General features: G+C 36.5%; 2 protein-coding genes across 3 annotated transcripts in view; one reads left to right on the forward strand and one right to left on the reverse strand.

Moving 5' to 3' along the window:
• Positions 1-10,952, reverse strand: part of fyna (FYN proto-oncogene, Src family tyrosine kinase a) — a 15,529-nt gene extending 4,577 nt beyond the window's left edge. The window contains exons 1-12 of the mRNA XM_016476822.1: positions 10,779-10,952; positions 9,527-9,614; positions 7,972-8,228; positions 7,434-7,530; positions 6,515-6,613; positions 6,228-6,331; positions 5,481-5,630; positions 5,227-5,391; positions 4,839-5,018; positions 4,578-4,654; positions 4,312-4,465; positions 2,950-3,081 (exon numbers count right to left, since the gene is read on the reverse strand). Of these exons, the coding sequence (XP_016332308.1) occupies positions 2,950-3,081; positions 4,312-4,465; positions 4,578-4,654; positions 4,839-5,018; positions 5,227-5,391; positions 5,481-5,630; positions 6,228-6,331; positions 6,515-6,613; positions 7,434-7,530; positions 7,972-8,218 (1,405 nt within the window). The 5' untranslated portion in view covers positions 8,219-8,228; positions 9,527-9,614; positions 10,779-10,952. The remainder of the gene's footprint in view (positions 1-2,949; positions 3,082-4,311; positions 4,466-4,577; positions 4,655-4,838; positions 5,019-5,226; positions 5,392-5,480; positions 5,631-6,227; positions 6,332-6,514; positions 6,614-7,433; positions 7,531-7,971; positions 8,229-9,526; positions 9,615-10,778) is intronic.
• Positions 10,953-13,607: 2,655 nt separating this feature from the next.
• marcksb (myristoylated alanine-rich protein kinase C substrate b) overlaps positions 13,608-15,061 on the forward strand; it is a 3,890-nt gene continuing 2,436 nt past the window's right edge. The window contains exon 1 of one of the 2 annotated variants that reach the window (XM_016476823.1): positions 13,608-13,963. In XM_016476823.1, the coding sequence (XP_016332309.1) occupies positions 13,877-13,963 (87 nt within the window). In that variant the 5' untranslated portion in view covers positions 13,608-13,876. The remainder of the gene's footprint in view (positions 13,964-15,061) is intronic. The other variant, XM_016476824.1, reaches the window with a different exon arrangement.

The following is a 15,061-nucleotide window of genomic DNA, read 5'->3' on the forward strand; positions in this document are numbered from 1 at the left end:
AACAGTATATATACAAATTAAAAATAAAGGGAGAACACGCCTAAGCTGGATATAGGCTAACGTTACAGCAGTCGGCTCTTTTAACACAGACTTTTAAGAAGGGATGGATGTTTGCTTCAAGTGATAGGCCAGATAAGTGAAATTATATTATCTTGCTGTATGTGTGTCGTTTTCTTTACGTTTTCTGACTAAAAGCAACCAAAAAGCCTTTTTAAAGTGGTTGAGCAAATAATAATAATAATAATAATCGGCAGGGAACCCCAGACCAATACAATTAGTGTGCCTCCTCTATTTTAAAACCCACGAGCCGCCACTGCCCCTAATATATTTATAATTTATTTATAATTTATATAAATATGAGAAGTGCCCTTTTTTCCACTTGAGCCCCTGCCCCACAAAATGTATGTGCACGTCCCTGCCGAGCAAGTCCTGTGCAGTGCTGCTTATACGAACCCTGAAGGAGTGTATTTGGCACAGAAATACTCCGTCATAAATCCAACTCGTTTTTAGCATGAGAATCCAACTCTTTAACAGTGTAAATAAGTCAGAAAGCATGAAATAGCATTAGACCTCCTCTTTAATAAACCACTGAAAGTCCAGGGGCCTGATGTATAAACGTTGCGTACACACAAAATGAGCATGGAAATGTGCGTACGCAATTTTCCACGTACATATTGGGATTTATAAAAAATAAACTTGGCGTAAATATGTGCGTGCCGTACGGGTACTCTAGACCGTGCGTACGCATTCTTTTACTGGCATAATAGCGAAGCCTAATGATTTCAGACTCTCTTTTCCTTTCAATATACACATTTAGATTAAATATGCTGCTCATTAATGGAGTTAAGCATTGACATAACATAAAGTCATTATTCAAAAGTTAAACAAAAACTTAGACATATAGATATTTAGACATATTTGTAGTGGATGCGCTGTTTTTTGATCACATTTCTTGTTGCATGCTGTTTTAATGACAGCGAGGAGTGCTAGCCTAGGCACACAGTAATGTTTCTTTAAACTGCAGATCTCATGTTAAGATAATTTTTTTTTAGCAAGAACATCAACGATGCACACTTACTTCGATATTGTGGCAGACACTGCTGGATTCGGTGGTCGAACGGTCCACTGGCAAGTTTAAATAGGTCCGAATATATTAGCCTACTGAACAACCAAGGCTGCACGGAGGTGTTTATTTCGCGAACATTCAGAACATTATGAAAATAGCATTGTGATTGAAGGATAGAATCTGAAGCAAACGATAAGATTTGCACGTTTCTTTTTTGTCAGTGACGCCACGTCAGACAATTATGTACACTTATTTACACACACCGTATTTCTGATTCAACTATAGCCTATTTAATAGGCCTATAGCCTAAAATATTTTATTTGTTTAAAACAATTATATACTGATTTGGCCAGTGGAAAAGAAAGAGATCCACTCTATTCTAAAAAGATTCTCTTATAAATATTTTATACAATTTAGTTTTTACATCCATTTTGATATATTTATTCGAAAACAAGACAAGGACAGCGAATGATTTTTTAGCAATGTAATGTACCGTACAAATTGCATTTTTAGTCCGAATGTCATATTTTCCTAATGTCTTGTACCTTTGACGTGTTAAACATGGTGTCACGTGGATAGGAATATGCATGGAAATGATATGCAGATGAGGTTATGCATAGTATAACTAGGCGTTGTAAGCTCCATATATGGTGATTTTGGGGAGGAGATGCATGTACCCCATGTACATCTTCCGCTGACAGGGATTTATAAAAGGATTTTTGCGCAGGTTCTGGTGTACGCATGGTTTTATAAATCTGAAAACTTTTGTGTGTACGCCAAATCTAGCTTTTGTGCGTACGTACACTTTTAGGATGAAATCTACGGAAAGTTTTATACATGAGGCCCCAGGTAACCAATACTTAGAACATTTACATTACATTTATGCATTTAGTATAAACATAGCAGATCCAAAATGGTCATTAAGGCGTCGTAAAATTAATCCATATGAATTGAGTGGTTTAATTAAAGTCTTGTGAAGAGATACGACCACTTTATATGATGAACAGATTTCATTTAGGCTTTTATTCACATATAAACAGACATACACAGAGCTTATCACATTTGGTAATGCATATGTTACACGCTACAACAAACTTTATTGGTTCTCGTGCATCACATACACATATTTGAGCTTCTGTGTTTACCATATGTGATGTGTGTGCCAATCATTGTTTAAATAGAAATAAAAGCCTCACATAAAATGATGTTAATCATATAAAAGCCTCATATAAAGCGATGATCATCATATAAAGAGATATCTCTTCACAAGACTAAATGTCTCAATTTTACATGGTTTCATTTTACAACATCTTTATGACCTTTTTGGATCTGCTAAGTTTTGGTTGCCTGGACTTTAAATGGGGTACAGAAACCTCTCAGGTTTCATTCAAAATATCTTAATTTGTGTTTCGAAGATTAACCAAAGTCTTATAGATTTGGAACAACATGAGAGAGTAAGTGGTGAACTATCCCTGTAAAGGCACAATTTACCCCAAAAAAGGTTCCAAACCTGTCAAATTTTCTTTCTTCTGCTGAACACCAAAGGAGATATTTTGAATGTTTCTGCTTTTGTCCATACAATGTAAGTTTATGGAGTCCAAAACAGCACTGGACCCCACTGGCTTTCACAGTAAGGACAAAAAACACAGAGACATTTTTGTTCATACAGGTTTGGAATGACATGTGGGTGAGTAAACAATGACAGAATTCAGATTTTTGAGTAAATTATCCCTTTAAGAATGAATCTTGCCTCAAATAGCAAACTGTCTTTGAAAAATGTTAACTACATTTTTGTCATTTAAACTGATTAATTTTAACTAATTTTAGTCAGTTGCTGTCAGCATTAATGGTCTAAAAATGTAACTTCCACCATCAGATCTCACCTGGATAAGGCACGCGTCCTTTGGTGACCAGCTCTGTGAGTAGTATTCCAAATGACCACACGTCTGACTTGATGGTAAACCTTCCGTAGAGTGCTGCCTCTGGAGCTGTCCACTTGATTGGGAACTTAGCACCTACAATGGAACACTGGATTTATGGATCTGATCTTGTAATGTGGCCTACTTGTGAATTAGGCAACGTTCCCAGAGAAATTACAGATTTAACTCTGTTGAATATGTGCATAAGGAAACAAACATTAGTAGATAAAACACAGCGCAGTCATATGTTATATGACCTTTATAGCCACATCATCCCCATTTGAGAAGTTGCCATGTCGAAATGTTTCCATATGCAACTGAACATTGTACTATAAACACCAAGCGGCAACCTTCCGGTCTCTCTCGTGAAACCAACACGGAAGTGACTAAAACTGCAATTCATCGACTGGCCGCTAGAGGCTGGCTCCAAATGGGAGTCAGTCCCATAGACTCACCATGTTAAAGTGCCCAACTTTACAGCAGAAATAAATGTTTACAGCCTGGTACAAAAAGTGGTTTTGGTCTATATAGCTAATTTTGCCCTTCATGACAACTGTAAGGGGGGTGAATTTGTTTAGAACTCATCCGTTTAAATTATATTAAGCCTTAAAGTTCTGCATAATTAAGGGTGTGGCCATTTGAGTGACAGGTGGATTGCCGCTGCTGTCACCATCGTAGAGCTAGGTGGGCGTGGTTTCAGCAACCAGCTCCCGCCTCTTTGCCCATTTTCGATTATCCGGGAGTGAGGCGCGGTGACGCGCTGCCAAGATGGCGACGGCCGGCTCCACCCACTTTAGGCTTCAAAAACGCTCTTCAGAAACCTACGTGTGACGTCACGGACACTACGTCCATGTTTTTATACAGTCTATGATAAACACTTACAATAAATAAATATAAACACAGTAATACATGTGATTCCAATATTTATTAAAACAAGGAAATGCCCAGTGAACAAATGCATTATTGCAATTCAAATGTGGTAAACACTTGCCATATGGTAACATTAGTATTTTCTCTAATTTACTGTAGAACTACGTTAGACTGTGATCTTAATAATACATTTTAATAATAAATAATCCAGCAAACTATCCAGACATAGAAGGAAATGTACAGAAATTTGAGCAGTACTTAAATCATTTCACTTAAAAACAACATATTATTGGTTTTTATAAACTCTGATCTTTAAACTCCAATAATGCAATTAACTTTTTTCTGAATTGTCAGTGTAATGTGTAAAGTAAAGCAAAATGCTGTTGCCATATGGCAACACTGTACAATAGAGGGTTGACTGAACCGATGAAGATGATTTGGGAGTGTAACTCTCACCTTGTCGTGCTGTGTATTCATTGTCTTCTATTAGTCTGGCCAGTCCAAAATCTGCAATCTTGCACACTAAGCTGTCACCAACAAGTATATTGGCAGACCGCAGATCTCTATGGATGTAGTTCATCCTTTCAATGTAAGCCATGCCTGCAGCGACCTAAAAGATAAGTGCGCGAGCAATGAAATATTTAAATGTCCCGTGGTCAAGTAAGTGCTTACTGAAACCAGATACCTTAATCTATTATTGGTATCAAAACATTTTAACTAACCTGAGCGGCCATGTCCACTAAATTTGGCAATTTAAGGCCACGTCCTTCACCATCCTTCAAGAAATCCAGCAGGCTTCCTGAAAGACAATCAGTTACATGTGAACAAACCTGTGTGATTTCTTTGTGATTTCTTTGAAAACAGTTGTGCTGCTTAATATTTTTATGGAAACCGTGACACATTTTTTCAGAATTCATTGATGAACAGAAAGTTAAAAAGAGCAGCATTTATTTAGCACTTCTGTTTGCAAAATCTGTTCTTACCTTTGCTCATATATTCTGTCACAATGTAGATGGGTTCTTCAGAGACGACCGCATAAAGCTGCACTAGCTTGTCATGTCTCAGTTTCTTCATTATCTGAGCCTCCTCCAGGAACGACTCTGGGGACATTGTGCCCGGTTTCAAGGTCTTCACTGCCACTTTAGTATTGCCATTCCAAGTGCCTGCCATTCAGAGACGAGATATCATAGTGAGTCACACAGCCCTTGAAAGGAACCACACATAAAACCTTCCATGACAGCTGGCTTTCTTTTGTACAAGAGGAAATGTTCTCCGCCTCACTGACAGGGCAAGATTTATACCCCTGGAATTATAAGTAATGTATGAATATCAAACTCTTTTATTGGGCATGTGGTTAAGCTAATCTCTTACCCATCCAGACCTCTCCGAACTGTCCATTCCCCAATCGTTTGATGAGCTGAAGTGACTCTCGTGGGATCTCCCATACATCTTTGGTTTTGACAGACAGGTCAGCAAGGCGGGGCATGCCTTTATGGCACGGGACTATTAAACGGCAACAAAGTCCTGCAGCCCGGGCTGAATGCAGAAATTTTAATAGATTATACTGTTAGTTTATCATTTAAGATTGATACATTTTTGCATTATGCATTCGAATGCAGATTTACCAGAATAATGGTGCACAAGCTGCTGCAGTGTTTCAAATTGAGCTCTAGTGGTGATGTAATATCCTCCATTGTCCAATTTGCGGATCTTGTAGTGCTTCACGTGGTCGCCTTTAGTTTCATCCCAGTCCTGTATGGACAATGAATAGGCTCCTAGAATAAACATGAGAGAACAGAAAATTAGATAAAGGACAGAACTCTCAAATGTCAGTTAAAAATTCCAAGATGAACATGTTAATGTTTTAAGTCAGCACGTTTTTTTTTTTTGGAAAGAAATTAGTACTTTTGTCTGGCGATGACGCATTAAATTGATCAAAAGTGACAGTAACGACATTTATAATGTTACAAAAGACTCCTATTTCAAATGCTGCTATTTTAAACTTATTCATGAAAGAATCCTGGAAAAATGTATCATGGGTTCCACAAAAAATTAAGCAGCACAACTGTTTTCAACATTGATGATAATATGAAATGTTTCTTGAGCACCAAATCAGCATATTAGAATTATTTTGAAATAATCATGTGACACTGAATGGCAGCTTTGCCATCACTGGAATAAGTAACATTTTAAAATATATTAACATAGAAAACAGTTATTTGAAATTGTAGTAATATTTCACAGTATTACTGTTTTTACTGTATTTTTGATCAAATAAATGCAGCCTTGGTGAGCATAAGAGACTTATTTTGAACACAATAAAAATTTTTACTGACCCCACATTTGCGAATGGTAGCATAACTGCAAATTACCTTTTGTGGTCTCACTCTCTCTTATAAGGAAAGTGCCTCTGGGATTTCCATTTGACAACAGTTGCCGTTCTGCATCTTTACGGCCAAGTTTTCCAAAATACCAACTACAAAGAGATACATAGTGTTTGGTTTGGTTAACAGTATGACCACATGACAAAGACATGTTATTGCCCTTGTCCCAATGAAAATACTACGAGGAGTAACGCAAATAACAGGCATTGTTCTTCTGGATAGTCTTCCTATTTATATTTCACTTTTGTCTATTTTAGAACTAAAACAGAACTCACTCTTCTGCCTGTATGGAGTCTACTGGAGCCACATAATTACTGGGTATGTATCCTGTTCCACCTGTAGTGAGAGAGCGGGCCTCCCACCAGTCTCCTTCCCTGATATACAGCAACAGCAGCAAGAGAACAAATAAATAATGAATACATTTCTAATGGGTCAAGTTTCAATTATTGAGAAGGAAACTACAATGCACATATATTTAAAAAAATGTACAAATCTCCCAAAAAGTAAAGTACAGATACATTATCGTTCAAAAGTTTGGGGTCAGTAAGATTTTTTTTTTTTAATTAAATTAACATTTTTATTCAGCAAAGATGCATTACATTTATCAAATGTAAAAATAAAGACATTTATAATGTAGCAAAAGATTTATATTTCAAACAAATGTTGTTCTTTTGAAAATTCTAATCATCAAAATATCCTAAAAAAAAATGAATTTACACAGCACAACGGTTTTCAACAATTATAATAATAAATGTTTCTTGAACACCATATTAGTATATCAGAATGATTTCTTGATGATGATGACATTGAAAACTGGAGTAATGGATACTGAAAATTTAGCATTAAATTAATTAATTAATTAATTAATTACATTTTACAATATATTCAAGTAGAAGACTTTAAATTGTTACTTGAAATTGTTAAAAAAAAATCACAATATTACAGATTTTACTGTATTATTGATCAAATAAATGCAGCCTTGGTGAGCATAAGAGACTTCCTTGGAAAACATTAAACAATCTTACTGACCCCAAACTTTAGAACAGTAGAGTACATTAAAAGCATTAGTTAATGTTTCAGACAGCATCCTACTGAAAAGCATAATTTAAAAAAAATATTCAGAAAGAACACTTTTGGATTGGATTATGAAACATTGTTTTTGATGGTCTCTTAAAATATGTTCTGTGAACTCACGTGCTATTTAGAATCTGGAACTTTTCCCCTTTCCTGAAGCTGAGGTCATCCTCTGACCTTGCCTCATAATCATAAAGTGCTACAAAGAGTGTTACTCCTGCAAAAGAAAATGACAAATAACATCAGCTTACTAAAACAATGCAGTTTTATAGAAATATTACAATGTTTCAACAATGTGCAATGTACAATGTGATCCAAAGTGGAAATTGTTGGGATATTTTTTAAAAAGATTGAGACAAAAGTTATTTTAAATGGTCAACATTAAATGACATTTACAACTCATTTGACTTTCATTCAATATTTTAAAATAAAATAGGATATTCAATGAAAGAAATGTAGGCCAGGACTTGATTTTATCCATCAGATCACGATACCAGAATGAAGCCAGTAGGGAAGGGGCTGAAAAATGAGGCCTTGGTGATGTCAGCCAAAAAGGAAAGTTTTTTCAGAGATTTAACAAGGAAAAGAAACTTCTTTTTTTTTATTTGGAATGATGTGGACAGATCCAACAAGAGCAAAGTCCTCTCATTTGTTCTACCTGTTCCAACCCGGGATCGTAGCGTTCCAGAGTGTGAAGAAGAGTTCACTCCCCCAAACACAGTCACTCCTTGACTGACAGGCGCATGGAAGTTATTGTAGTTGGGTATAGTGGTGACTCCAAAGCTGGGGTAGTGCTGAGGTGTCGGATCAGCCCCATATCGATATCCTGCATGCTGTGAGACACTAGTTTCTCTGTCGTCTGTGAGTTTGGTTGCCTCTTTGTCCTTGCATTGCACACAGCCCATTATCTATATTCTTTGTGGTGAAGAAAGGCATAAATGAACATTCATACAAAATGACTTGATATATATTTATTTCTGCTTTGACATTTTATTGGTTTGAATCTAATCAAATTAAGACATATTAAAGAGGAGGTTAAGATTCATATTCAGAACAACTGACTGGAAGTAAACAAATATCCCTAATTGATTACTTGAAACAGACATAAATCAATAATCAATTCAACAAGTGATTCAGAAAGACATTTGGTTTTAAGCACACAGTCTGTAATTACAGTGAAAACAAATGGATGTGTCACTAAATATGTGATTTATTTAATCTTATTTGCAAATATCATGATTTGGATAATTGAATTAGTTAAAGGAATAGTTCACCCAAAAATGAAAATTTGTTGAAAATATATTCACCATATATTATAAATATATTCAGGCCATCCAAGATTTAGATGAGTTTGTTTCTGCATCGGAACACATTTGGAGAAATTTAGCATTTCATCACTTGCTCACCAATGGATCCTCTGCAGTGAATGGGTGCCGTCAGAATGAGAGTCCAAACAGCTGATAAAAACATCACAATAATCCACAAGCAATCCACACGACTCCAGTCCATCAATTAATGTCTTGTGAAGCGAAAAGCTTCACCATCAACTTTAAACATTAAATATAAACCTTTTTTTTTTTTTTGCTGAAAATACCAGTACATAATCCATAGCATTTCCTCCAGTGAAAAAGTTCATCCTCTGTTGTCCTCTCAAATCAAAATCCACATATTTGTTTAGAACTGTTTTGGACTGTTTGCACTGGTAAACAGTGCTTGATCTGTATATTTCTCTCCTAATTCAGACAAGATGACTTTTTCACTGGAGAAAGCAATATTATGGATAGAGGACTCATATTTTAGCCGGAAGCAGCGCTTTGAAGTTTAAAACATCTTAATGATGGATTTGATTATTACAAACATGCAGCTTTTCGCTTCACAAGCCATTAATTGATGGACTGGAGTGGTGTGGATTGCATGTGGATTATTGTGATGTTTTTATCAGCTGTTTGGACTCTCATTCTGACGGCACCCATTCACTGCAGAGGATCCATTGGTGAGCAAGTGATGTAATGAGTAAATTTTCAGTTTTCAAACCATTCCTTTAATGTGACTATTATCCAACCAAAACCATTTTTCTGTTTTGCATAACATTATGTTAATATTAATAAATGTTTATATAAGTGGCCTGTTTATACAAGACTTGTAAATGGGCATGTAACAAGGCATGTAACACATGCAGAAAGTAAACGAAAACATATATTTAATAAACATACCAAGGCAGGCACTGGGCTACCACAGTGGAGTATTCGCATTCCATTCAATTAAAGATGATGTGAAAACACCTACGATTTGCTCCTTCGCCTGAGTGGGCAAAACGAAAGCCAGAGACATTGTTTTATTGGAAAGCAACTTCTGGGGAACTATAGCACACTGTGTTGAAGAATACATAAAGTCTGATGTCTGTATAAGTTAAACATTTCATCCTTCAACATCCTTTAATTATTTTGCAGAAAACAACGAATTCAGAAGAGCCATTCATGCTTTTGTTGTACAAGAAAAAGTGTCTCGACCACAGACATTACAGCAAATATATTCAAAGAAATATTGTTTTATCTTTACTTTTGAAAATTAAAAGTTATATAATTTTATATCCATCATAACATAAATATTTCATAAGACCCTACAATTAAGTCAGAAATAACCAATCCTTTTCATCAATGAGATTTTTTGTTCATAACTACTACGTAAATATATTTACAGAGATTGCTGAGAGATTTTCAGGCACCAATCCTTTAAATTAAGAGATTTAAACTATAATTTTATGAGTCTCAAAAAGATTTGAATGCTGATAAATGGAGGATTTGACTTTCTGAGACTCAAAGCATAGAAAGATTTCCATGACTTTTGATGTTTTATTACTTTCCCAGACTATTTAAAAATTCCATGATTTTTCCAGGTTTTCCATGACCGTGCTAACCCTGTAGTTATCATTCTGGATGCATAAAGAAAGCAGTAAGAGGGGAAAAAGTCTTTTTGTGCCTAAGGGCCACTGCATATAGGCTTCATTCGAATAGACATAAAACAACCAAAAAAATCAATAGACAGATTATACTAAAAATAAAATAAAGCATAAAATCCGTCAAGTCACAAATACTTGCGTGCTGAGATTGTAAACCCTGATAAAGGGTATTGTATGATTTCATTCTATCATAAAATGACTAGTGTCCAGTGACAGAGGCCTTATTCTTCCACTCAATTGTGTACATAAGGCTTTTTCTGCTGCGCATCAATCCTGCTGCCAGAGACGAGCGCTTAGGAGCAAAAGCATCACACCATCCCTACAAGAAAATACATTCGTTCTCGATGTTAAAGATCCCTAAACATCATGCGGTTGATGGTTAGTCCGTCGGCACTAGCATTATAAAGCCTCCATCTCCCATCATTTCCATTAACCACAATATCCATTGGATACAAATCGACTGCACCAAGTGTATCAAAAACGCCAGACCATCAGCAAATGCTTACCAAGAGAGGGGTCGCCTGAAGTGTTTTGGATTTCACCGCAAAGAGACAATCGAAAATAGGTCATTTGCAGACAGCTTTTTCTATTAATAAAATCTCGGCGAATTATGAAAATAACAACATTGGCCCTGACGGCTCAGGCTGCTCCTGTCGCCGAGTGTAACAGATGATGGCGTTGCTGAGGCGGATTCTCTGGGGACCGAGGATGTGATTGACAGGACGCTCAGCCAATCGGGTGGGGCAGAAGACGCCCGCGTGCGCGCGCATATTTTGCCTCCTCGATGCCATGGTCCTTTCTTGATCCTACCATGCAGCGTGGGTTCAGCTGTGGTTACCACAGAAAAACTAGAACTGTCTGGTCGTGCTCCACAAATCTCTGTAATCGTCGACAACCTGTGACACCAATAATTTAGTGTGTTGTCTGAGTTAAAAAAAAAATTGTTTTATTCATAATCCATGCATGCTGTGTGAGGCACACCTGCTTTTTTAGACACTCCGGAGAATTTCGTTTAATTTGAAACGGTTTGGGTGTGAGACTTTTCAGCTTGTATAGCCTGCCAAAAGTAAATCATCAAAGTAATCATCAAAGTAAATGCACCCTTATGCAAATCTTTTAACTGAAAGGTGGCACTGTTCAAAGGAAAAGGAAACTTTTCATGAATGCCAGATTGGTGCAAGTCATCATATTTTTGCTTATTAATTATAATATTTGGTGGCCAAAGCAATGGTTTAATACCTAGGTTTGACGTTTTATCTTTTTGCTGTTTAAATTTTTTTTTTCTAGCTGAAAAGCCTAAAAAATTTGGTTCCATTATGATAACATAAATATTAGGACAATGTGTGTTCTTTCAACTGTATCTTTTTTTTTTTCTCAGGAAATATTCAAATCTTAAAAGGATTGTTCAGCCATAAATTCTGTGAACATTTATTCCGCCTCATGTTGTTTGAAACCTGTATGACATTCTTTCTTAGGACAATTGAGACAAACTATAGGAGCGAGGTGAGCCGCCTGGCCGGGTGGTGCAGTGACAACAATCTCTCTCTGAATGTGGAGAAGACGCTGTGGAAAACAAAAGAAGATATTTGACAGAATGACAGCCTCAGGTGTAAAGTCTCCTGAAAATCTCCCTAGCATCTCCTCTTTGTGTGAACAAAGAAAGTCATAAAGGTTCAGAAGAACATGGGAGTGAATAAATTAGGATTTTATGGGTATGTGATTGTGCCTGTACTAAAATGGACTTTTGACAGTTAGCCCTAGTCTCCTCATCGTACTGAATGATCATATATGTACCACTATGGACTCTTTTCACAGACTGTGATGATGTGTTTGCAAAGTTATTAACATAATAAATCTTATATTTTTATTTTTAAAAAAATTTAACGTACATTTCTAACACTATACTTTGTGTTTTCTTTAAATTGCATTGAACTAGCTCACTCTGCATGAGTGTTTCTATTAGAATGGCCTAAGGGAGTGATGCAAATTTGACATCTTCCTCTCATTTCACCATTGTAACCAATGGTACTGCAATGTTACATGCATATACATGTTATATTGCCCAAAAATGGCAATGCGTGTATATGACATGCAATGTTACTGATGTAAATAGATGTATTAAAAATCAGTAATCAGCAAATACAGATCAAGGTTTGGGATGACTTTCAAACATTTTCAATATTATTAGAAAATTAAATCTTAGAAAATTAAACTCTGCCAGTGGACTCTCGCCCTAAATCAACATCTGTTGCTGTAGCGCCGGCCAACAGTAGTGAGATTTTGTAATATTTTAATATTTATACTCATCAAGATTTTGTTGAGTCACTTCATGCTATGTATAGCTGACTTTTCAAAATGTTTTTGTGATGCTTCACTGGTTAAATTCTAAGTAAATATGGTCATGTTAATTTAGATCATTTTTGATCAAATGCCACAATTAACATATTTCCCTAAAGTATGAAATCTGTATTATACTGTTAATTTACTTCCTGTTATTTTAATTTTATAATAAATTTATGTTTTTTAAAGATAAATGTCCAGTTTGCACAATCCGGTTTGGTGTAGTGAATAGGCTTTAATGTTTTAGGGCTTCTCTGTTTAACAAAACATAAATCAGCTTAATATGCAATATAAATCTTCCCTCCTATTCCTGGATTACTCAGGCAGATCATTCACTCGTTCAGACGTAACCAAATATTTCACCATTGCACATTTACAATATTATTATTGTTTATGAGCAATCTGCTGTGATGTTGAGCAGTTGCCATTGTGACGTGAGTTAGTATGGTGATGTGAAAGCACACTTTATTTCAGTGCATTCAAAACAGCTCCGTCTGGGTTGACAATAAACTGTGACTGAATCTAGGTCACCAGGATTCCTCAGAAAGAATTCATCATGCATGCAGTGTGTGACTGAATGTTTATATTGGAAAACTGAAATCCAAGGTTGGAGCGTTGCAAATGAAATACTTACAAACCTTTGTGTTGGCCTATGTAGTGTCTATAGATAAAGTAGCATAATGCATACTCAGCCATTTAAATCTATGGTGTTTACTTTCTCCTTTCATATTTTGAATAAACCAAAAGAAAGTTTTTTTTTTAAGAGACAGGGTTATGAAAAAAACAACAACCGCAAAGACCAAAGGAGAGAAAGAAATAAAACCAGCAGTAAAAAGAAAAGCAAAATCTTTGTGACTGGATACATTGGTACTGAATCACCAGTTGCTGGTTGCGAGCCCTTCCTCCCCTCCAGTGCGTGAGTGTAACCCCTCCCCCCGGCTTCACGCATGCCTCTGATTGGCTCACACCGCTCTTCTGTGACGTCAGGGGTATTTGGGCGTTGTATCCAGCATCTCATTATCAAAAGAGAACAATTTCATTATCTCCATCTCTTATCCCAAAATAATATATTTTATTTGAGAGAGTGCTGTAATTAGTATTTATTCTCGATCAGTCGATCACAGCTTCACCTCTCGTTATCTCCTTTCCGCGGTTTTATTTGAAAACAGACGCTGTTGAGAGCGAGCACGCGACGCGTCTGAGGGAGAAGCTCGCGCTCTTTGTTTATTCATTTGATCTGCGATTCTTTGTTGAGTGTGAAAGCATGGGAGCGCAAATCTCCAAAAACGGAGCAAAAGACAAGACTGCTGCCGAAAAACCAGCCGAGGCTGCGAATAAATCAAACGGGCAGGTAATAACTTTAATTATTATGTATGTGCAGGCGTGTGATGTTTTGAGGGGGTGTGCAGTACCAAAAACCAAGTCGGTTCAAATGAACAATGAGCCGATCAACAAAGGGACTCTCCACTTTCCACTCAAAACCAGCACTTTGTATTAAATATCGACGTTATTGTTGTATAAAATTGAATGATGAGCATACATTTGTTACATTTAGTGTAAATTACATATTTCTAATTTGCACGTTGATTGGAATAACGTTAGACCCCCCAATGCAATCAGTGCGTTTAAACGGCAAGTTAATTTTTTTCTTTTAAAATCGTATAATTACGAATACGGTACAATTCGGTGATTCCATTCCGATTTTTAAAAACGAGTTAAATAGGAACATCTTCGTAGTTTTATCAAGCTTTTCCGTCGTGCAAAGCCATTTCGGTAAAATCACCACGCCTTTATCGCATCTTCTTGATAAAATGCAAGTACAAATAAGCCATGAGGCGCAATACATGGATTTAATATGAGAAATGGCTTTAATATGAGAAGTGGCCTTGCAAGACTGTGTTTGCACTTAACACGATGATCTCCTCGGTTTGATCAGGGCTGGTGGATCTACTCGTCCATCTTGCAACGCTTTCATTTAAAGTGCCCCTATTATGGATTTTTGAAAATTACCTTTCATCGAAACGAGTCGTTTTTAAAAACGAATCCCAAGCCGTTTCATGGTGACGTCAACATGAAACATTAGCATATTGCCGCCCACTTGTTGGTATTTTCCTTCGCGCAGGTCTGAATTAAAATGCAAATTAATTATTTGCCACTAGGTGCAGCTTTTAGAGCAGTAAAAATAGATAGCTGTTTCCCTGGTAACACTGTACACAAAGCAGCACTGCGCTCACAAACGCTGCTTTATCAGGCATTACAGGCAAGATGCGGACCAATCACCGCAGATTAGCGTCACGCAAAGGAGGGTTTTGGAAAAATGAATCGTTGAGCAAATCGTTTGGGAGTCGTTGAGCAAATAAGGTAAAAATAAATGCATATTATAAGACAATGGAAGTGTTTTTTGACCTTGCATGCATGTCAACCTGTTGTTGGGGACTCCCAAAACCAA

The sequence above is a fragment of the Sinocyclocheilus anshuiensis genome, unplaced genomic scaffold, assembly GCF_001515605.1.
Source record: "Sinocyclocheilus anshuiensis isolate Anshui unplaced genomic scaffold, SAMN03320099.WGS_v1.1 scaffold869, whole genome shotgun sequence".
In the NCBI taxonomy this organism is placed as follows: domain Eukaryota; kingdom Metazoa; phylum Chordata; class Actinopteri; order Cypriniformes; family Cyprinidae; genus Sinocyclocheilus; species Sinocyclocheilus anshuiensis.